Raw genomic sequence first — 23,647 nt, 5'->3', positions numbered from 1 at the left:
GTAAGAGCAGAACCAGCTATTATCGTTTCTCTTCACCCAGAGCAGCTTTTTTGCTTGCTCATGTATCTTCTAGAGTACTGATTTTCTTTTTTCACTAGATTGCATTCCCAGAACTTCTTAGAAACAGTAGGGCTAAAGCACCAGTGCATCCCCTGTTACACCATTTTAGTTGCATAGTTCAGGCTGGGATGAAGAATATTCTAAAACATTGTTTCCCACCTTCTAACATTAGCAGTACCACTCGCCTATGTACCTTACAGAAACCAGCTTGCCAGTGCCTCCCAGTCCTGAGTAAATCCTGGCACCTTCTGGATTAAGATGCCTCCTTCTTACTACAGGTGTGGCTCACCCTTGGGAACACGGTCTGTCCAAGATAATCCACTGCGTTAGCACTGGTGCCACAGTGGGGAGGAAAAGCAGGACATGGCAACCAAGACAGAGGAACCTAGAGTGATCACCTCCACAGTCCATATCTACAGAGAAGTTACACAGAATCAACTACCTGTCAAAAAGTTCACAGTGATCCAGGCTAAAATTCCTGCAAAGAGTGAAAAAGGAAAAAAAAATTACCACTGAATACTCCCACAGCCTTCTGCCCACCATTACCACCTCTCCACATGTTATTTATTTACCTGGAAATCATTACTAATGTAACATAACCGCCCCATACTTCAGAGATTAATTCAAACTTACAATTAAGTGATATGATGTGTTATTGATTCATTAAAATCTCATAAACTGGGATAGGTAGAATGTTTGTAATATCCATGCAACTGCAGCATGCACAAATCATGTTTATTATCCAAACAATATACAAAGAAGTAATGAGCTGACACAATGCACAAGTTTCCTTGGGTACTTTCCACCCCCCTCCAGCATTTCAGTTCCTAATCTGAAAATTGCATACACACCACTCCGTGTTTTAATCTTGAGGTTTCTGTAACTACACTACAAACGTAGTGGGAACCAGTAAAACACATCTCCTCTGACTCCAGCAGCTTGCCTGACGCTGGCATGATTCTCACCCAAACATAGGCAAACATGTGACAGTAGAAGAGGTGGGAGGTTTAAATAAACCTTGGCAGGCTACACTGTGCTCTATTATGCCTCATTGGTCCTGCTCCCTGTGAATACAACACTTTTCCCCACTGTACAATTCACCTCTTAATCCTAGTGACAAACTATGCATTGCACCATACTTCATCGAATACTTGCAGGCTTTATGTTACTTCTCCTTTTCTCTTGGCCCATGTGGACAGATTTTGCTCTTTAATCTTCCTCCATTTATTAGTTGTTTAAGCATCGTGATAATTCTTTTTGCTTTCCTTGAGCACCTTCCAAACTGGCAATATATCTGCCATAATGAAGTGTTCAGAACTGAATGTAACACCACAGATGGCTCTTTTCAGGCATCCATACAGAAGGATTATTACCTGCCTTTTCTCCAAGGTAATATGTCTGGATATGTAGCCAAAATGTTACAGTGGTCTGTTCTGCACTGCAAAACCATCACTGACTCCAAACCTACAACATATTTCACCTTTTCTCGTATTTTATGTTACTTCCTTTGCTACTTCACCAGCTGCATTTTTCCCATCAGAATATTTTTAACAATTTATTATTATTTATTTCATTATCTATTTTAATACTTGCCAATTATCCTTCATTGTCCTCTAATATTCACAATGTTTCCAACTTTAACCTGAAAAATGATGAGCTAATTATAATAGGTTATTTTTAATGCTGATATTGCAGAATTTACAAGGCACCTTCCATAAGCTTCCTAGCTTGCTATGTATTGTCATGTAGCCTTTCAGAGGTGGACACCCTCTTTTTTCCACCAGTTCCCAAAAGCAGGCTTCAGCTGGTTAGCCTGCATACTTATTTCTGAGACGAGGTTCTGTTCTGGAAACTCAGAAGGTTTCAGATGAACCTTCATCTAGCTAACTTGTAAATCTCTTTGTGTATCTGCATTTGTAGCCTAATAGATGACCAAGTAATCAACACCTCCTAGGAAAAGCAGGATTGCATTGTTTCAAACAGGGCTAGAAACCTTTTATTTTTCCCCTCAGTTTAGTGACCATTTTCTCTTCCCCCCTCACATTCATAAGATCTCTCACTCTCCCTTTCCCCTGTTTCTCTTTGCTTTCACTTCTTCCTCCTTCTAAAACATACCTTCATACGACCCGTCCATGATGCTAACACTGTCCTCTGGAACAAGAAATGGTGATTCCTCAAAGACTTCTCTCACCTGAAGAAAGAAATAATGATTAGATTCCTTTGTCTTAAGAGTCTTGTTCTGCTCTGAGGGTGACAGAGAAGGTTTTCTTTTTCACAGCAGTAGAAAAATAAGACAAGTGTGCGGAGTAGACAATATTTTTCCTCTTTCAAGGGCCAGGAAAGAAACAAACAAGTATCATAGGTCTCTCCCCCAATGCCTTCTATCCACATCAAGACAGAGGATTTCAGAAAGTCTGTAAAGTCTGAGTTTCATGCTATCATGGGATTACAGTCACTTTTCACAGCTGAAATTCTCTTAAGCTAAACAGAATGGAGAACTGAGTCATGAAAGATGAAACAGGGAGAGCAATACTAGTGCATCCAAAAGATCTTAGTATTACCTCTAAAAGAAGAGCCTGAGCTTTCTCCTCTGACAGCAAGCGCAGTCCAGCTGTGGCTTTCAACACTACTGGGGTCTTCTTCCAGAGATGAGGTGGCACAGCCTCTATGGCCACATCCAGCAATCTTTTGACAGTTTCAGCACCCTAAAATGAAAAAGATGTTTTTCTCACAGTTTCCTCCTACAGGCCATCAGAAAATAGGCCTCCCCATTCTCCCTCAACACTAGTGAAACCAGTATTCAATAGCAGAAGATACCTCACCCACACCCAACATAAGTATAAAAACTCTGCTAGACGTCTTATTAGAACATTAAAGAGAATGTCTGCATTGGAATGAAGGGTGTATTCAGAGATGCATCTTAGGTGAGAGAAATGTCATTGTTTGTGGAAGGTATTTTTTGGAAAGGATGGAGGGAGGTGAGGCAGTTCCCTCACCTGACAAACATCTTGCAGTATGATGAAACTAAATGGTGCAATTACTGACTGAAGCTACCAAGGTCAGGGGAAATGTCTGTAGATTTCATTAAATGCAATATAAGAATTCCAAGTGTGTCCATAGCAAGTAGTGTAATTAAAATGCCAGCTGTAGAATGGTTACCACACAAGGTAGAGGCATCACGGCTAGGCTCTGAATTATTTACACTGCTCTAACAATTACAGTTTGGCATTAGCAATAAACATTCTCCTGTGAAATGTCTATAAATTTCTTTTGGGGTGAATTCTCCTTTCCTACGCAACAAACAAGACGATTTAGTGAAATCGTGGGAGATCTCATCAAAGTTTAAAAAAATCCCAAAGTCATTCACTCTTCCATAAAGTTTCACACTCAAATTTCTGTAGTACTAAATGCAACTGAGCAAAATGAGAAACCTGAAACTCCCCCTATGCTAGCCCCCAAATCCAAGACTGCTAAAGCACACAAGGTAGAATATCTAATCTATCATTTCTCTGGCACCTCCTTTAGCTTGTGAAAGAGCCTACTGGCAGTGCAGGGGATCTGGAAAATGGCAGTTTGCTTCAGGACTGGCCCTGTGTATCACAACAGGATTATTTTAGCAGTCTATGCTCTGTTGCTCATTTCTGACTCCTGATCCAATAGAGTGACATGGAACGATTGTACTGTGCATGAATTCACAATCACCCCCATTTGAAACTAAAAGAGGATGGCACCTAACTTCAATTTCTTATTAAAATTATAAATTTGTATGTTAATTAATACATCTGATTGTGGAAGATGGAGCTGTCCAACTGTTTTGAAAAACCCTGTACATAAACAAAACAACAGAAGTCCTGAGGCAGTCGAAAAGTAACTGCCTGTACCTATATCATTATTCAGCTAAAACTGTAATCAAATATTTGAACTGAGCATAGCTGAAGTGAGTCCTACATATCACTGAGCTCTGGCTTCCGAGTGATGGTTCCAAAGATAACAGCAAAGAATTGAAACAAACAAATTATTATAAGTCTGATGATAAAAGCAGAGAATACACTTGGAGAAATATTAAGGCCTGACTTAACCTGCTAAGTGCATCTTTATTCCTCCCCTTCTCCATAACTTATTCAAAAAAATTAACTTTTCTAGATCTGACTATACACACAAAAAAATTTAAACATTTCTAGGAGTCAGATAAATGAACCCTCTTTGCTTGTCAGTGTAACATGACTGAAAAAGAAAACTGCTGCAGTCTTAACTCCTTACTTCTAAACCACACAAATCAAAACTAAATATGCCCATTTTGAACTGTGACCAGCACTGAAAATTTCAACCAAAAGGAAAAACTGAGAAAATTATTAGTAAATGGGTAGCTATAGGGGAAATAAACATTTAATATGGATGCTGCTAGAGCAAAAAATCACTTTGTCTTTGAAATTCTCAAAGACATATAGTCTAGTTATATATAGCATTTAAGCAATTAATCAAGCCAATTGTTCCATTGATGAAATATGTAAAACAACAGCTCCCATTTCACTGTGTAGAAATTAACTCACAGAAGTAGAGCAACAGGTTTAGAGAGCCAGCAGTAGAACCATTTTTTCTTGACTCTCTGTAATTACAATTAGTAGTACTTGAACTGCTTGGCAGAGTCCAACTGATATTAGCAGAAGCAAGACCAACTCACAGGGAATGAAGGAGAGCCTTACCTTTTCAGGCTGATCAGCATATGCAGAAAGACCTGGCTTCACAGACTCAAAGATTTCCCCTTCCAACTCTGGAAGGTTTTCTGCACAAACGAAACATTATACGAAACAGTCAACAAGTTGAATCTTCTTCTTTAGTTTCAAAAAGGTTGTCTGCAACCCCTGTAAACTGACTATCCTTGATTTCCCCTTGCAAACAATACTATTCCCCTCCTAAAACAAGCACTGCTCCTTGACTTCAGGAACATTTTTAACAGACTGTTGCCCTTGTATCCTCCAAGTTCACAAACAATTTATTAAGAATACATTGTTATAATTAGAAGTATGTTCATTTTGCATTTGCGAACTACAATGAGTTATAGCAATGTAGTATGACTGTTGCCTAATCTTAATAAAATTTCTTTCCCCTTCTGTCCCCAAGCTAATTGCAAAATACTAATTCATATTAAGACACAGTCAACTCCTGATTATCCTTAGGTGATTTATCCAACTCACAAACACAGAACAGAACTGACTGGGCTCAAGCACTGGGCTGCAAAGCCAAACAAGTGTGACTGTTGCTCCCAGCACGGCTTGGGTCTAGAAGCTATCCCTGAGCATTGCACATTACAAGTCAGGCTGAGTCCATCAGAGATGGATATTGTACCAGTCCTTCCAAACTAAGGTTGAAATCATGTGAAGACACATCGGCACTATGTGTGTGGCCCTGAAGGGCTTATTAGCTGAGACTCATCAACCAGCCTTCAACCTTTGCAAATCTGCTGGCTCACTGTTCCCAAGCTAATTCACCCTCTTGAATCCTGTTGTGTGTGCAGCCAGCTTGGGTACCTCTGCACCATGTCAGAAGCAGATATACTGGGGCATGATGCATCTGCGCACAGGAGTTCTGGAAATGGCTCAGACCTTCGGTGCTTATAACTCTAATTTAGTGTTTTTAATTTGCTACAAAATGTGACATATAAACATATGCAGAATTTAAGTATCTCTTGACATAATTCAAGGTAATGTGCAACTTGACAAAAACAGCGTAAGCCTCTTTCCAAAGCAATGAGACATTCCTTTAAACAGCAGCATAGATGAAAATCTTTGGAAATACAGAATTCTCCAGTATACCCAGAATTAAACCTCTGAGTTTCAAAATACCTAAAAAAAAGATATTTTCACAGGAAAACACCACCAGAAACGGACAATAATCATCTGCCAGAGGACTATTTGAAGGATAAACTGTAGAAATCTTCAGTTGTTCCCAAATGCTGTGTTGAGAAAAAACCCCTCTTTTGGGAAGTTGGAACCTAAGTCAACATACTCCACATGCACACACTGACATGGGGTCTTACCTGGGCTCTTCTGCACAAAGGTGTAAATGTGAATCCGGGTACCAGTGCTTCCTGCGTCAAACATAATGCCATAAAAAGTGTTGGCTTTGGCATTTACAGGGCACACGTTAGGTGGAAAGAAATCCTGAAACCACGTCTCCCTGTTTGAATGGGAAAGAACAAAGGACAAAGAGGAAAATGCCAATGCTAGAAGGATGGGAAGTCTGGAATATGCCATCTTGCCAGGACTCCCTGAGGCAGTCAAGCATGGATCAGCAATCACAGAGCTGCAGTAGGTCCTGTAGAGAAAAAAAGCAGGAATGGAAATTACTAAGAGCCCTCTCCTTAAAAAGTCTGTAGGAAAAAAAAAGAAAAAATAAAAAAATAATCAGTCTGTCCACATATATTCTGCCCTTTAGATGCTTTTCAACACCTCATCCAAAAGACGTGATTTACTGCACTTAGTGCTACAACTACATCTAAGTAAGTGATTTGTTCTCTCAGAGTAAAGGTTTCTCCATTTCCCAAATGCAGAAAGTTAGCAGTTTGCTTCCCAACTTTTCTAGTTTTGACTTCATTCAGACAACTTTTTTCTCTGATTTGGCTTGAAGGTTCCCAACATTTAGAGTCCCCAGAACCTCCAAAAAGGCCAGATGTTATCTCAAAAGAAGCATCACCAAAGGGGAGCTCAGGGCAGAACCACTTTACCCTAACATTTACACACTTGAGATGCTGTGGCAGAACACAAGTGTTATTCAGAGTCACAAACAAAGAGAATTTCATCTCGGGCTAAGAACAGCTGCTGGGAGAGATTAGCACACAGGGAGAATGAAGGCATATCCTTCCAGCAGCATCCTCATCCCCAAGAAAAGCCCGCACTGCACAAGAGGGACTGAACTGTAAGGTGCACCTGGGCTCTGCCTCTCAGTATTTTTTCATACTTTTCCCTTCTGTCTTCATTTTGGTTTTTCATCATTTTCTCCTGACACAGAATTACAAAAAAACCCCAGCAAAACCCCACCACGCTTTCACACCTAGACTGGTTGCCCTGAACACTCAGGTTGCTAACAACAGCTTCAATAAGCCAAGGCCCCAAAGTTGTGTGACACAGTACTGGATATCAACTACACCTCTTCTCTGTTAACATGTACCTCTTTGCACATATTTTTCCTAAGAAATGCTAATAAAGGAAAGCTATGGGCACAGAAATTATAGGGTTCCTTAGGTGCCCAGGTAAAAAGGAAGAGAATATACAGACATCTTTGTTACTTGCATTTTAACAACAGAAAAGAGCATGTGACCAGATGCCCCACCATATGCAGTATCGCCTGCACTGACATATACACAGAGCACTCGGTGTACAGAAGGTGCGAACAGCTCCCTATCATTCTCCAGACACTTGGTAACACATCCATCCTCCCACAGCACTGAATATTCACACACATGTTCATCTGCTCTGCCAGAGACCCTCACCCACCTCTAGCCCTTACATTTGATTTATCTTTTAGCAATCTGCTCAGCCCCACTATGTTCATTCTCTCAAAAACTTTGCTATCTCTATCCTACATTTATTCATTCCTAATCCTAAACTCTCTCCTTTCCTTTCTATGTAAACCTGACATAGCCTCTATTTCCACACACCTTTCTCCCATGCCCAAATAACTCAGTTATCCTCCACTACCTTTTATCCCAGATTTAGCCCTTGTATGACTTTTATTATTGCCATTCTTCACCTTTGTCCGCAGTTACAGCAAAGCGAGATTAACTTTTACCCGTTCTCAGTAAACAACGTCACATTGGGTCATTCTTCGAGTGCCTCTCTAACTCACTCATGCATTCAGCTATCTCTAGGGCAAACAAAATCACAGCCCACTGCAGAAGGGTAACCTTGCCTGTCTTCTGTGACCTTTATTTGTTCGCTCCTGTTCCTAGTGAATGCAGAGCGCTGTGGGCAGAAGCACAAGCTCTTGATCCACTCTGCCTTAGAAGCACACTCTGAGAAGAGGAAGAAGTGATTTTACAATTCCACAAACAGGCAATAGCCCTGGCCACCCTCTGTGGCAAATGAACTCCAACTGTAGTAGTTTCTACAGCATTCACATTTTATGCGGAAATGAGTAAAAACTTAGTTCTGACCTGTAACAACTTAAAAGTCCTATCCTGAACAGAGTTCATGAAAAGCGCTAAGCCATTTGGCAACTTCATAGCTATGTATTTGTACTAAGATGTAGCTGGCATTGCTTCATCACAGCAAGGAGGTCTCCTGAAAACCCAAGAAGCTGTGCTGTTTCAACAGAACACAAGCTGCATTAGTGAGTACTACCTTCCAGCTGGTCAGAAGAGGTGGTGTTAGTGCTTATTGAACCATCACAAATACAATTCAAGCACCTGCCTTAAGAACAAACTCCAGAGTCCTATTACAAATGGCACATGTGCACTTGGGCAAGCCTTAGAATCTCTGATGATCCAAAAATATCTGAGCAACTGTCATCATTAACACATACTTTTCTTGCCAGATCTTCTAGTGGATGAGCCTTAGCCTCCCATGAAACACTCCCTCACTAAGCTTCTCTATCCTTTCTCGGACATCCACAACCATTTCACATTCTCCATTCTCTCCTTCTCCCCTAACTTTTTTCCTTTCCACCTTCACACTCTTAAGGACACCCCCCCCCCCCCCCAACAACAACGTTGGGATTTTATTTTTCTCCACCCTCATTAAGAATGAAAAAAGCACATTGTGCCTCTTCGATGAGTGGTAAAGACGATGTAATCAAGCACAGCAGCAAAACAGCGTCCACAAGAAGCATAAAAATAGATGAGGAGAGTAAGAAATCAGAGACAAGGGAGGGAAATTGGCAGAGCATAACAGAAAAGGCAACAGAAAAGGAATTTGGAAAGAGAGGGTCAGAAGAAAGAATGGAAGAAAAAATGTAGGGTAGAGATAGACAAGAGATTAGTTACTGAGAAGGAAAAATATTTCCAAAAGAGTTCCTCTGAAACAACTTAAAATCCTAGCTGCTATCAGAATACAACAGGATGGATAAAAAGAACAACAAACAGAAAGGAGAAAACAGGGTAACAGTAAGATGAGCACAAGTTCATTAATATAAGCGAGCAGTTCAGTAGGTAAAACGCACAGATCACCACCAGCGGGCTCCAGTTATTGCCTTTATAAATGAGCAGTAATAATCAACATCAATCGTGGATATGTGAGGCACACACCTGAAGCAGGATGGAAGCAACAGCTATTCCACTCCAGAGATTCCTAATGAAAAACACTTCGGAGCGCCGTGGCAAGAGACACTGTGCCTGCACTTCTTCTCTTCACCTTCGCTTTCAGCTAGTAGGAGTGGACTATGTATCAGGCAAATTATAAGGTCATGGAGGCACATAAAGTATCAGTCAAGTTGCTTGATTCAAATTTGAGTTTATCATTGCTCAATACAAGCAGTGAAACATGCTTAGATAATTACATGGGATGAATTTAGAGAAGTTGAAAGTTAACCAAGTTGAACAAGTTAGTCAAACATTTACACGAACATTACAGTTGACCTCAACAGCATGGGCCTGAGTCCAGTGACACAAGGCAGAACACTCATTTCCCAACACAGAGAAACACATGTACATATCATCTGTATAAGGCAGATTTTAGATACGAAGCCAAAAAGTTGAAGCACATCCAATGTAAAAATTTGGGAGCTACACTGACTGTATGATCCAAAAATACTGGGATGCTGCATGGAGACTGCCAAGACTGAAAGCATGAGTAGGAAAAAAAGAAAAAGGAAACAAAAAACCCCAACCAAACTCTCCTTAAACAGCAAAAGTAAAAACAATGCCATAATAATAATAAACCTTAAGACACCAAAACACAACCTTACTTAGAGTTCACCATACACAGAAACACTGGTAATTTTCAAGACAAGAAAGTATCACCCACGTTCTCGAATATGTCTGACAAAAGAGCATGCAAACCCAAAACACAGCAAAAGCAGCATCTCCCTGGAAAAAAGAATCTGTCTGATCTGCGGGGAAGGAAAAGCAGTGTATCTGAGATACACAAGAATTTCTCTTCTCTTTCCTAAAATATTTTTTGGAAATATTTGGATATAAAGAAAAATACTAGAAAATAATTTAAAATATTTACAATATATAAATATTTAGGCATATTTTAGGAAACAAAATAGGTGAATTATGTAATTCAATTCATATTGTTATTTATTGCTGAAGCACACCAAAAATCATTCAGAATGGGAAGACTATTTTCTGCACTAAACCAGTAACAAGATCTATTTCCCAGGTGAACAGCGTTTACACTTAACACTCATGACTAGACAAATACATTTTTACATTTTTTTCCCAAAACCAAAAAGTCATTACATTTCTTCTGGACTTATTTTTATCTAGAAAAAATTTTAAAAAGCTTTCTTGGATTGTTTTGACAAAAATTTAAGGTTCTTTAAAGTACACAGTTTAAAAATTCTGGGTCTAGAGGCTTTAAACGCTGGAAAAAATTAGAACCAACTCACAAACATGCATTATCAGCAGTTTTAATCTTTTTCCGGTACCGAGGCTCCAAATACAAATTATTTATTTATTCTCATTTCTGGCCAAGTGGGTTTTCAATTTTCCTATTTAATTAGGCCAAGGCAGCTTTCCAAGCGACTGCTGCGTTATCCTCCTGCAGTGCGTTAGCGAGCGTCCCTTTACAACTTTGTAACTGGGCACCTACTGGGGCTGAGAGTAACACCTTCTACTGGACCAACTGGTTTTCTTCGAAAACAGATTTTGCGTGCAGAGGGCTTTTGGGTGCAGAGGGCTTTTGGGTCCACCTAAGCCTGGGGAGAACTCCAGTGCAAGTTTCAGCATGAGGCTGCCAGCTGCGTGCCTTGAGAGCGTTCGCCAGAGCTTCACCAAGGAGAATCTGGGAGACGGGCGCCGTGACGCCCCTTTTCCAAACCTAACGACCCTCAGGGCTGTAGGTTTTTTAACTTTAGTACACCCCGACGCCAAAGCATCCTTCCCTTCTCCACGCCCAACAGCTGCCGTCTGAATCCCTGCACTGAACACGCCTGAAAAAACGCCCCTACCTTCATTTTCTCTCCCCCAGCACAACTCTCCGCCGCTCCTCCCTGTGCCCCGCCGGCGGCGAGCACGGCCCTCGGGGTCCCGCGGCTCTCCTACCGAAGCCGGCACCGGTACTACTAAGCAGCAACACTCGTAGAAACGCCGATTTCTCCCCCACCAGCCGCCCACAGCTGTCACCCGAGCAAGGCAGGGCGTCCGTCCTTCTGCCCGCCCCAGGCGGCGCCGTGGCGGAGAGTAACGGAAATGCCGCCGGCTTCTCGGCTTTCGAGGGTCTCACGCCGCTCCCTGACGCCTTCCCGGCGTCCCGCCCCAGCGGAGCTCCCTCCCGGGGCGCCGGGAACAGGGACGGGCCGGGGGCCGAGGTGTGCGTGGGGGGGGGGGGTCACACAGCCTCGGAGCGGCTCTCTGCCCGCTCCCCCGCCGCAGCCGGCAGGACGCCGGCAGCCCCCAGCGGGCCTCCGGCAGCCCCCGCGCTCCTGATCCCGGTGCCGTTCGCACGAGGCGGCGGGCGGGGCTCCGGTTTCCATGACAGCGCGGCGCTGTCACACACCTTCCCCGCCCCCCCCACCCCCTCCGCCCCCGCCGCTGCGCGCGCTCACCGGTCGCGCGGAGCGCTGGCGCCGCCACATCTCGCCGGTCCTGCGTGTCGCGTCAGCGCGCCCACGTGACGCGCCCGTCGCGTGAGTTGCGCGTCGCGGGAGGGCGCCGTCCGGTTTCCACGGGAACAGGCCGCCGCGCGCTCCTCGCGGCGGCGGGCGCTGGTGGGGGGGTGGGTCCCGAGGCAGGCGGCGCGCCAGGCGGGCAGGCGACGTGGCGGCCGGTAACCGAAGCAACGGGGCGGGGCCTCCGCCGTGACGGGCGGGGCGGTTGCCGTGGAGACGCGGCGGCGGCGGTCGCTGCGCCGCGGCGGCTGCCCCTGCCCCTGCTCCCGCTCCCGCAGGCCGACGGCGGCGGGGCAGGCGGCCCGGGTGTCTGAGGAGAAGCGGGACGAGGTCGACGCGGCGCTACGTGAAGCTCAGCTGGCGGCGACCGAGGCGTCCCGGGCCGAGTACCGCGAAGCCACCCGCCGGCTGGCCAGGAGCAACGTGGAGCTGCCGTGGCGGCAGCAGGACGCGGGGAGGGAGGCGGCGGTGGCGGCGGCCGCGATGGCCCTCCTCACGAAGCGAGGCCAGGAGAAGGCGGAGGAGGTGTGCGCGCAGCCGGGCGGGCCCCTCTCCCCCGCCAGCCTCCAAACACAGCCTCCCGGCGTGCAGCCATCTGTAGGAAGGCACCTAACGGCAGGTCCTGCCCGCCGTGTTTCGGTGCCTGGGGCCAAAGATGGACGCAGCCGGGACGGCGTTACCTCCCTGCAGCCAGTACCCGGCGGCAGCCGTGCGGGGGGCCGGCTGGGCCGGGAGAGTCGTGAGGCGGCAGGGCGGCCTTGCGGCGGGCAGGCTCTTCGCGGGCTGGGCTGCGAGGGGGAAGCCTCGCCCCCGGTGCCTGCCCTCCCTCTCCCTGCCGGGGACCTGCTCCCTCGCACAGGAATACGGCGCCCAGTTGCGCTCTTCCGCAGTACACGGGGATGAGCAGCGTACCGGAACGAATTCGGGGAAGGGGCACCGAAATGGTCGGGGGCTTCAGCACGTGATGTGCGAGAAGAGGCTGAAGCGTTTGTTCAGCTTGAAAAAAGAGAAAGCTAAGGGGGAATCCGCTGGTTTTAGCTACCTGGAGAAGGTTTTGGAGAAAATAGAGCCCAGCTCTACTCGGAACACAATGAAGAAAAAGCAGCCCTACGCTGTAGCTTCCATTTCCTCTATCGGAGATGATTTCGCTTTAGTCCTATTCCCACTTTTCTAAATCCAGGTACCGAGCAAAACCCTTTTTCAGGTCGAAAAAGAAACTGAAAATGGAAACTAAAACTAAGCTATTTTAATATCCTATTTATTGAATAAGAAGATACAAAGCTCTGATCCCCAGGACATTGGAGAGGTCAAATGGTAGGAGACAATTTTCTTGCTCACATCCCACTGTTTTCATTCAGCCTATTCAGTACAGAAGATCTTACTCAAACCTTTTTCCAGCTGCCTGTTTGTCTTTCCATATCTCCCTATTCTTCTCCTTTTCTAAACTGCTTCTCTAACACTACACCACTATCCAAAACAGTAAGGAAGAAAACCCTCTGTCCACATAGTTTTAATTCTTCAGCAGACTCACAGATATGTTTGTATCTAATACGTGTGGAGTTTTATAGTTTAAACTTACATGATTTCCTATGTTTAACACAAATCAAACAGTTTTAAACATAGTTTAATTGACCTGCACACTGCAAATGAGGGACCTTTCCCTTCTTTCTGTGTCTTCTCATAATTAAATTTGAAGAGAACACAGCAAGGATACTTTATTTTCCCCTCACAGTTATTGTTTCTTGATTTCTCTTTTCACAGATTGAGAAACTGAAGCAGGAGCTGATTGATTTGAAACAGCAAGCGCAAGAAGAGATGAAGAAGCTGGTGAATGAACTTTTTTCTTTGTCCTCAGAACAGTGGGATCTTCTGAGCAGGCTAAGAAGTAGTTTTGGTTTTAGTATGAGGAACAAGCTAGGGCAGTTAACTGTTACAGGTTTTGGTGAAAAAATACTGCATGAAGAAAGAACTTGAAAAAAACGATGCTGATGTGGGACTTATCCCATGACTCGTAGTATTATTTCAGATAGTAGTAGGAATGTTTTACAGCATCTGAAATAGTATTAGGAACCAGCTGGGTAATGTTAAGGCCAGAGGCACAGCAAAAACATGTTTCCTTTTTACGGAGATAAAAAATAACTACTTTGAATTCTTCATAGTTCTCCTTCATTCATTACTGTTGAACCAAGAATTCTTAACAAGAACTGAGAAAATTATTATTTGTTAATCTGGCTTCAATAAGAAACACAGAACTGTGCTCATCTGCACTTTAAGATGGTTATCTCCCATCAAGCAGACTCCACAAGGAACTTTCTCTCACACTCAGAGTATAAAAAGCAGAAAAGGCTATAGATGTGGTGGGTTGACCTTGGCCAGACTCCAGGTGCCCACCAAGCCACTCTATCACACCCTCTCCTCAGCTGCACAGGAGGAGAAAAAATACAACAAAAGGCTTGTGGGTCAAGATAAGAACAGGGAGATCGTTCAGCAATTACCGTCACAGGCAAAACGGACTCGACCTGGGGGAAATGAACTTAATTTATTACCAATCAAATCAGAGTAGGAATATAAGAAATAAAACCAAATCTTAAAACACCTTCCCCACCCCTCCCTTCTTCCCAGGCTCAACTTCACTCTCAATTTTCTCTACCTCCTCCCCCTGAGTGGTGCAAGGGGACGGCAATGGGAATTGTGGTGAGTTCATCACATGTTGCCTTTGCCGCTCCTTCCTCCTCGCACTCCTCCCTTGCTCCAGCGTGGGGTCCCTCCCATGGGAAACAGTCCTCCATGAACTTCTCCAATGTGAGTCCTTCCCACAGGCTACAGTTCTTCACGAACTGCTCCAGCATGGGTCCCTTCCACGGGGTGCAGTCCTTCAGGAACAGACTGCTCCAGCGTGGCTCCCCTGCGGGGTCACAAGTCCTGCCAGAAAACCTGCTCCAGCGTGGGCTCCTCTCTCCACAGATCCACGGGTCCTGCCAGGAACCTGCTCCAGTGTGGGCTTCCCACGGGGTCACAGCCTTCGGGCACATTTTACCTGCTCTACCGTGGGGTCCTCCAGGAGCTGCAGGTGGATATCTGCTCCACCGTAGACCTCCCTGGGCTGCAGGGGGACAGCCTGCCTCACCATGGTCTTCACCATGGGCTGCAGGGGAATCTCTGCTCTGGTGCCTGGAGCACCTCCTCCCCTTCCTTCTTCACTGACCTTGGGGTCTGCAGGGTTGTTTCTCTCACATATTCTCACTCCTCTCTTCCTGCTGCTGTTGTGCAACAGTTTTCCCCCTTAAATATGTTATCGCAGAGGTGCTACCAGCATTGCTGATGGGCTTGGCCTTGGCCAGCAGCGGGTCCATCTGGCAGCCAGCTGGCATTGGCTCCATGGGACATAGGGGAAGCTTCTAGCAGCTTCTCACAGAATTCACCCCCATAGCTCCCCGGCTACCAAAACCTTGCCATGGAAACACAATACAATGATATGAACATTGCTTTAAACTTACTATTAATTTCTAGACTTGTTATTTCACTGGAGGGTAGCGTGTGCTGAGTTTGCAGCATTTCTTCTAATGATTAATTCCTTGTGGTTTTTAAAAAACTGCAGCTTGGTGTAATTTCAGACATTCAGTTCTGTGTGGTCTGTGTTTTACATTACAATATTTGATGATTGGTTTCTCTCATTTTGCTTTCTTCTTATTGAGATTTTCTGATTTGCAGGCAGACTATTATGCCCAACAAATAAAAGAACTGGAAGAGAAATTTCAGAAAAAAGTTGGAGAAATTGGCCAAATTCAATTGGAACGGAAATTAATAAAGGAGTTCTGCAGGGGGAAAGCATCTATGGAGAAAGAGCTGGAAGATGTAAGTTTGTCATAAATATGCGTTTGCAATATTTATTTAAAAAGCAACTTTTCTGTCTGCATGCCAGCATAGAGTTTGGGAGTAGAGGAGAACAGACATAGCCAATCTACTGGATTGTTTTCTTTACGGTTTACAGAGAGTGAGGAAAAGCACTAGGTTGAGAAAATGCAAGTTCTGTAGCCAGAACTCATTTCTGTAATGGTCCAGTGCTGTAGGGTTGTTTTTGGTTTTTTACAGAGTAACATGAATCATACAAACTTATATGTGGATGGACTAGAGCATCTAGTACACACTTTAAAGACATGTGGAGGAACTAGCACTTGACTACAAGCAGTATAAGTCTGACTAATTTCTCACTAGTCAGCCCAGTTAGGATGTGAATGATAGTATTGTATCACATTTTCAACCACATAAAGCATTTAGAATATAAAACTAGGGACTGTCTGTCACTAAGCACTTATACAGCACATGACCTAATCAGGGATACTTTGGAGCTATAATACAAATACTAAATAGTAGTATTGCCTGTAAAACATTTCAGCCTGGAATAAAAAAGTATCCCAGCTGACTGATGACATGAAAAAAGTGCCTCGAGCAATCCAAGTGCCTTGCTGATTCAGCTCTACTGGAATTTTTTTCAACCACAAGAAGGGGCTTAGAAACAGCATCAAATGCTTTCTGTGGAGACAAATGATTGGTCAACAGCATTTGGATTATTAATATATAGCTGCTTTTCAGCTAAGATATTAAATGCGAGTTAATCAGGCATTTTTCAAAGAACACTTGAGGCGTTGGACTTTGAATGATCTTGATGACTGAATGAATAGACAAAGTAAAGCAGATTTCTAAAACTGAGCACTAAACAGTGACAGAGTGTGTGTGAATGACTGTCAGTGATGTGAAAATATGGGCACGGGTGAACTATGAAGAGGAAGCAAAGCAGTAATACAAGTCAGAAGGTTAAGTGAATTTTATAGAGGGTGTAAAAATTTTATGAAGATTGTGGTTAGTGCCAGGAAAGACTATCAAATTTCTTCTTGAAGAGTACATCCACACTTCTAGTTATATGGCTGAAATAAAACGCCATTATTAAAGAAATTTTATTTTTTATCATAGTTTAAAGACAGTATGGAGATTTCAAACAGGAGATATCAGGAACTGGTTGTGAGATTGGAGAGGAGGTTTCTTGAAGAAAAGGTAAAGGCTGACAGGCAGTTAAATAAACTTGTATTAGAACAAAATGATTTCTCCTACTGACTACTCTTGTTTATATAGTTTTCAGTTTCTTAGTGAGCATTTTACAATCTCCCCTGTAAATAGAAGTATGATAAATGAGTTGGAGGCTAGGTGCAGCTTTCCAAGGAAAAACATGGGATGTCAAGATCCCAGAAAGGCCATATTCTCCACTTCCACCAGGAACTTCAGTGCCCTTGGCGGTTCATTCTTTCTCTAGCAAGAAGTTGGGTGGGCTGAAAACTGTGGGTGTGATTTTAGAATTTACAGTTTCAGATTTTAGCTTCGGTGCTACAGGTCTCACGCAAAATTTAAACAGGCTTTTCTCCCTTTCAGAAAAGACTAGAAGAAGATGTTGAGAAAAAGCAAATAATGATGGCAGAGACCGCCCAGTGTGAGGCTGTTTTGTAAGAAACACTTGCTTTTCCTGTTTTCTATTTTACAAAACCATTTTAGCATTGTGTTCTAAATAATAAGTTGCCCATGTTACTACATGGGCTTTGAAGGGCAAAATCAGTGATGACCTAGGCGGTTTTTATATTTCAAATGTCAAGGTGATGTCAGCACTTACATTCAAACTGCAAGACTCACGCTAGTTCCAGGTGACAACGGGAGGTAATTTTATCACAATGGTACCGCTGTTTTCTTCATTCTCCCAGTCCAGGTGTAGGACTAGAAGCAAAGCTATGAAAACTTGGTACAGACCTGGAAGAATTTTACAGCTTAGCTCTGAAATTAGGACACTGGAATATTGATTTTAATATAAAAAAAAGGAAGAAAGGTTGTGATGAAAGCTCTTGGATTTTGTTTCCCTTGGTCCAGGCAGCTGAACAGCACTGGGAGAGACGTGTTTAAGGAGAGTGTTTGTCTTCATGGTGCATTTGCTTACCAGCTGAAAGAGACAATGGAACTGAAGAAAATCAAACAGAAGTTAGAAGAGGACAAAACTGTTCTGTTACAGGAAAAGGTTTCTGCTCTGGTTTTAATTCTGTTTCATTCTCCTCCAGGAAGGGGTACATCTGTATACAGATGTAAATTTACTGAGACTAACCTCTCCCTGGTCAGCTGCCTCCGCAGTTACTGAATTTGGAGTTGTCTGAAGAAGAGCTCTTATTCTATCCTAATTACGGAGGAGAAAGAAGGAAGGCTTTCCTATGCCAGCCCATTAAGAATAGGTCTCTCTGTAATATATACTACATACCAAGCTTTCTTTATCTGGCTTCTCTTGTAAACAAAAACCTGATCCCAAAGAAGTATTCACTCTCCAGTGTGAAGGTGCCAGCATGTTTACTACATTGTCAGTGTTGGGGGGGGAAAAAACCCCTCCAGATTTGGTGCAAATGAAATAAAAGCCCAAATAATTTCTTCTCATCTTTTAGGAAACCAATGAGGGTTTGATTCGAAAAAAGATCCTACAGATCAATCGCCAGAAAGCACAGATTGGAGATCTGCAGCATAAAGTGGCAAAGCTGGAGATGGCCTTATGTCGCATGACCAGAGAATCTGAGAGAGAGACTCAGAAAACACAGCATCAGGCACTGAGAGAAAACCAGGCAAGCATGGTGGAGATCAAGAAACTGCAGCAATTACTAGAAATGAAGGATCGGGAGATGAACCGAGTGAAGAAACTAGCCCAGAATATCTTAAATGAGAGGACTGAGGTGGAAAGGTTCTTCCTAGATGCTCTGGAACATGTGAAGCAGGAGATCATATCCAGTAGAAAGCACTATAAGAAAAAAGCCCAAACTGCCTATTACAGAAAAATGATGGAGGCATGTGCAGGGAAGGAAGAATTTCCCAAAATCAAAACATTCAAAAGCAACATAAATAGCACAAATAGTGTGTACAGAGACCTAGAGGAAGCAGAGAAATGCTACTGGTATTGAAACATCAAAACCTAATGTCTATCTTCCTAGCACACCTGAAAGTACCCTTTGCGTGATAATATTGTCTAGATTTGGAATGCTTGCGGAGGCTTCTGTAGTGAGACTAACTGTATGAGGTATAATATCCCATCAATTAGTAATGACTTTGTGGGCACCTAATTTCAACTAGGCTATCGGGTTTTGGTCATTATTTCTATGGATTAAAGATAAGCTCGAAAGAGTTCTTTGCATATCCTGCCATGTGCTGTCGAATTTGATATAGAACTTCCAGTATAGATGTGGTTCTGCAGTTTCCTTTTAATAATTGTTGTTGATTCTCTAATAATTTTTGGTTTTATAGGCATTGCTCTTTTGCTTTTTACTCACTCCAGTGAGCTAATAACACTGAAGCCTAAAAATTACAGTTAAGATGCAAAAAGCTCTTTACTATGTTGCTGATCATTTTAACAGAAACATCCAGTAGATGGCAAACCCAGTCTTTTTTCAACTGTTCTTCTGTATGTCAGAAGGCCCTGCTTTGCACTGTGTTTTCAAAGGCTGTTTTCCTCAAGCTTCATAATAATCTAAAAATTAAGCCATTACATGAAATAGACACTGACATATCAAAACCAAGATCCCATGCAGTGCAGTACAGTACTGATTGACAGGATTACATTTTATAGTGAATAAAACAAAATCTCAGACTTATAAGCGTGAGTATCTCAGAATTTGTATTAGAATGCATCTTAGTTTAAATTAGGGCTACATATGCTGCAGTGGCCAGGATTACAGGTCTCCAACCTCCTGCTAGAAATCTGTGCCTACAAACTGCAGCAGTGTCCAGGCACTGGGATTTTAAGCCACAGAGTTAAGGTCCCCCATAGCTGAAGCTTGCGTACATCCTTGGTGAGAGATCAAAATTATCGTACTCCCAAATAAAATGTTTGCTTAGTACGCATTGGCTATTGAATAACTTGGCGACACACAATCTGTCAGAATGCTTTGTTCAGTTCAGGTTACCTTATCTCAAAAATGATACAGCAGAAACACTTTATGAAAAATCAGAGGTAAAAGTAGTTATTGAGATCTAAGGAAGCTTCCCCTTGGAGCAAGAGAAGGGGGAGACTGGAACCGAGAATTAAATTTGGTTATACGTATTGACTCTTTTATGTGCAAACAGAAGCAAGAAACTAATACACATTAGTACTAACCTTCCCCCTCCCAGTATTTATAACCACTACATGTGTAACAGAAATCATTGGGTTTGTTCTACTTAGTTGAGCCATAGATTTAGAAGTCAAAAAGACAGCACTGTGTGCTCAGATTTATTTTTTGAATTTACATGCTATGAATAGCTGAACAAGAGCAATGCAGAGCTAGAATTTAAAACCTGTTTTACACATACAGAATCCATGAGAGAGATGGCTTTGAAATTTTCTTCTAATACATTGATGTTTTCTGTGTTTTTCAGGGAAAAAATCCAGTTTGAAAAAGTGGATATCAGTGAGTTGACATGGGAACAAAAAGAACGTGTTCTGCGATTGCTTTTTGCCAAAATGAATGGCACCAATCCACGGTAATATTCTGTTTCTTCAGTAGCTGAATGCTGAACTTTCCCTGTTAGAGGAGCTGAGCTGATAACTCCAGTTCAGGGGATTCCAAGAAACTCTGAATCTAACATAAGGATCTAACTAACTGTGTGGCTTGGTGTGAGATACTTTAACCCTTTGAAAAAGATGATTTAACCTTTTGAAAAACTTCATATACTATATACTAATTTTGGACATGCACCAGACTATACTGTTAGATCTTTTTGTGTAGTATCAAAAGAAAAGCAAGCGGAAGTAAATTTTGATAGTGCTGAGGAAGAGAGAAGTGAAGGGAATTAACTGCTCATTGCAGTGGGATTAATTTTTTTCAGTCATTAATGAATCCCTATCCATCTTTACCAAACAAGTAAATAATGTATATTGTGACAGTAGCACTCCTCACATATATTTCCTTTTAATAAGAGTACCGTAAAGCAATCTGCCAGTATTAAAATACCAGATTATTAGAAGTGTACTTACTCTAGCTGTCTGCATAAGAAACTTGAAAGCATGACTTTAAAATATAGCTTACACTGGAAATTCAAAGTACAATCAGCATTAAATATATTAAAAGCAGTGAACTGGGGCATAAGAGGGGCCCAAAGAGAAATCTAAAATGCTATGATTTTTAATGTAGTTTGGGGAGACCTAATGCTTAGGGTAGAATATCAGCTTCTCTGTGTTAAAAGACTTTATTTAATTTTTTAAAAATTAAATTTTATTTTTTTTAGCAAAAGTTACATTAATAGAATTTTAGCAAATTTTGTTAAGGTTATTACAGTGGAAGTAAGAAATGTGTAATTAAACGATTCATCCATCAGCTTTTATGCATGGATTTAACTCCTTTTATCAGTACTTGCCAACATACAAGAGCACACATAAAGCTGTAGAGTATGAAAGCTCGAGGAATGGAATACAAACACTTCTTTTTAAGTTGACTTATGATTAAACCCAGTTTTTTAAAAAAACTTTTGTTTTCCTCATTCCCTTTTAATTGTAATGATTTTGCCACAAAATACAGAATTCTATAGTGAAGCGAACTCACGTTTGATTCATAGTGCTGATTTTGGAGAGTGTACTGCAATAGGTCAGGTGCCCCAGCATTTCTTGCTTGCTGTTCATTTTAGAAAATAAGTTTGGTGTGGGATTAGAAACCTGGCTGAGCGTAAAGCGTTAGATGAGGATTACTTTGCTCTTGTGTCTCCCTCACAGGAAGTACAACAGAGTTTTGGCTACTTCAGCTTCAGCTCCTGACAATACTAAAGAAGAAAGCAAAATTGGGTAAGATGCTAAATTATACCACACTATCCAACACCTCCTCACTCCTGGTTATATATGAATGGATGCAATTGTTTCTCTGTCATCCCTCCCACTTTAGAATACTTCAGTTTGTCTGAAGATCTATATTAGTGTGTCTATACACAAATAAATGGATGTGTGACAAGAGAAGAATTTTTTATTTATTTTGAAATTTCTGGTCACGTTGATCTTTTAGCAGCAGGCATTTAAGACTCAGCTCTCATGAAAAAAATTTGATCTCATGCCGCCTTAAAGCCTCCTCTTACTGAAAAGCAGCTTTATTATTTTTGGAGGATTCTCTTGTGAAAGGCCATGATCATACAAGGAGGTGCATTTTCATCTAGCACAGCGAGTTTTGATTAAAAGGCAAAATCTATTAAGCTAGCGTTGCATTCAGTATAGACTCACTTAGAGAGGATGGACCAGGATGAAGATCCATGTGCCTGATTTTCAGATACAGACTCAGATACACTATACAGCTAATTGCAATACTCCAAGGCAAGCAATATCAACTTACCCTGGAGGAATAAGTAGGGAGGGGTTCTGGCATGCCATCATATCAGACATGAGGCAGTCAAGCACACAAAACAAAATGTAATATTCAGACATCAAATGACCAGATAAAGTTCATAAGCAGGAGCCCTGGAGGGATTTATATGGAAAGATGAGAGACACCTCCTTTGGAGAGGCAGAGCGCCACTTCCAGAAATGGGAGTGGAAGGGAGTTGTAGCATTTTTTTTACACAGACAAGGAGAAAAAAACCCAGAAGCGGAAGTCACAGGGCCCAATTCTCAAACATAATTTTTGGATTTAGGAGTATCAAATAGCTTTGAGAATCTAGACTGCAGAATCTTGCCTGCAGGCAAGAAACAATTTTTAATAGGAGACAAAGGGTTGAGTATAAAATTGTATTTTAATAGAGTCTAAAGAAATCTATTATGAGATACCTTATACTTAGATTATACATATAATATAGAAGAGAGATTCTTTAGCTTAATTTTTTATAGTGAATGTTGAAATAAAAAGGAGAATAAACAGGTGGGTGGAAAGCAGTAACAGCAGTGAGATGAGGCAGGTACATCATGAACAGTCAGCATCTGCAGCTTTATCTAAAAAGGCATTTCATTAACTAAAAAAAGGCAGATACAAGATTTGTATTTCTAGTACAACTGAAAACCATCTGTTTAAAAAATGAAAAATGAAAAGATTATACAAATGTCTAGAACAGGTCTGGAGAAGGTGCAGGGATACTCCTGCAATTCTTCAGGGAGCAGGTAAGCTTGACAATAAAGACTGCTTTTGTTACAGGAGAAGCTGGATTTTAGAATTTCTAAAGTAAAGATATAATGGGTTTTAATAGGACAACAGAAAAGACAGAATAGCAATACTGATTAGGAAGAAAATTAAGGCGTTTTGAAAGTGACTGACTGTAGACAGTATGAGAGGCTGTTAATTAGTATTCCTTTCCCAGGTGCATGAAAGAATGCCGATGTCTTAATGGTGACTTACCTAGAATATTTTACCTTTGCAGCACAGAAAATGCTTCTCCCAACCTCATATTCATTACACAGCAGGCCAACTTTTCAGATTCATCATCTGCAGTAATCCTTCCGCATATTCAGATGTTAACACCACAGACAGAGTAAGGTGGCTGCACCCTTTGCATGAACAACAGCCACAGCAATTACCAACTCATCTGCACTTTTCATTTTGGAAGTTATCTTGTGAGCAAAGCTGCGAATTCTAAATCATCTTTCTGCTGCACTGCTGCTTTGACTTTGCGTTTGAAATACATCTGAAATATAGTTATTTTCCTCCTTCTTAAAGTAAAGATTTTATTCTTTCCCAAGCCAGAAGCTCACATGACCCTGTACAAAGGACTAGGATTTGGACTAGTGGTTAGAACTCTGTATATATGTGTTGCTGTAATTTGATGAAGATATATTTTCAGTTTGTAATAAAGTAATTTATGTGAA

The 23,647-nt window shown here is 42.2% G+C and overlaps 2 protein-coding genes across 8 annotated transcripts in view; one reads left to right on the top strand and one right to left on the bottom strand.

Annotated features, from left to right (window-relative positions):
* Window positions 1-11,853, bottom strand: part of ENTPD5 (ectonucleoside triphosphate diphosphohydrolase 5 (inactive)) — a 27,445-nt gene extending 15,592 nt beyond the window's left edge. For 2 of the 7 annotated variants that reach the window (XR_005933874.1, XR_005933873.1), the window contains exons 1-6: window positions 9,302-10,160; window positions 6,098-6,375; window positions 4,764-4,843; window positions 2,622-2,765; window positions 2,176-2,251; window positions 503-538 (exon numbers count right to left, since the gene is read on the bottom strand). Coding sequence is in view for 5 of the 7 variants with exons in the window: in XM_030041402.2 (XP_029897262.1) it covers window positions 503-538; window positions 2,176-2,251; window positions 2,622-2,765; window positions 4,764-4,843; window positions 6,098-6,314 (553 nt within the window). In the remaining 2 variants the exon portion in view is untranslated. The other 5 variants (XM_030041402.2, XM_030041395.2, XM_041128546.1 and 2 more) reach the window with 5 other exon arrangements.
* BBOF1 (basal body orientation factor 1) lies at window positions 11,839-23,647 on the top strand (the record flags this gene model as incomplete). Its single annotated transcript, XM_030041438.2, has 11 exons — window positions 11,839-11,987; window positions 12,108-12,354; window positions 13,591-13,656; window positions 15,541-15,684; window positions 16,801-16,881; window positions 17,254-17,324; window positions 17,740-17,884; window positions 18,297-18,796; window positions 20,254-20,358; window positions 21,584-21,652; window positions 23,203-23,647. Coding segments are annotated over 11 exons (1,692 nt in total), but the record flags the coding sequence as incomplete, so codon positions are not given.

This window comes from Aquila chrysaetos, chromosome 2 (assembly GCF_900496995.4).
Source record: "Aquila chrysaetos chrysaetos chromosome 2, bAquChr1.4, whole genome shotgun sequence".
Lineage (NCBI taxonomy): Eukaryota > Metazoa > Chordata > Aves > Accipitriformes > Accipitridae > Aquila > Aquila chrysaetos.
The sequence above is the reverse complement of the archived record's forward strand: the minus strand, read 5'-3'. Positions and strand labels throughout refer to the sequence as shown.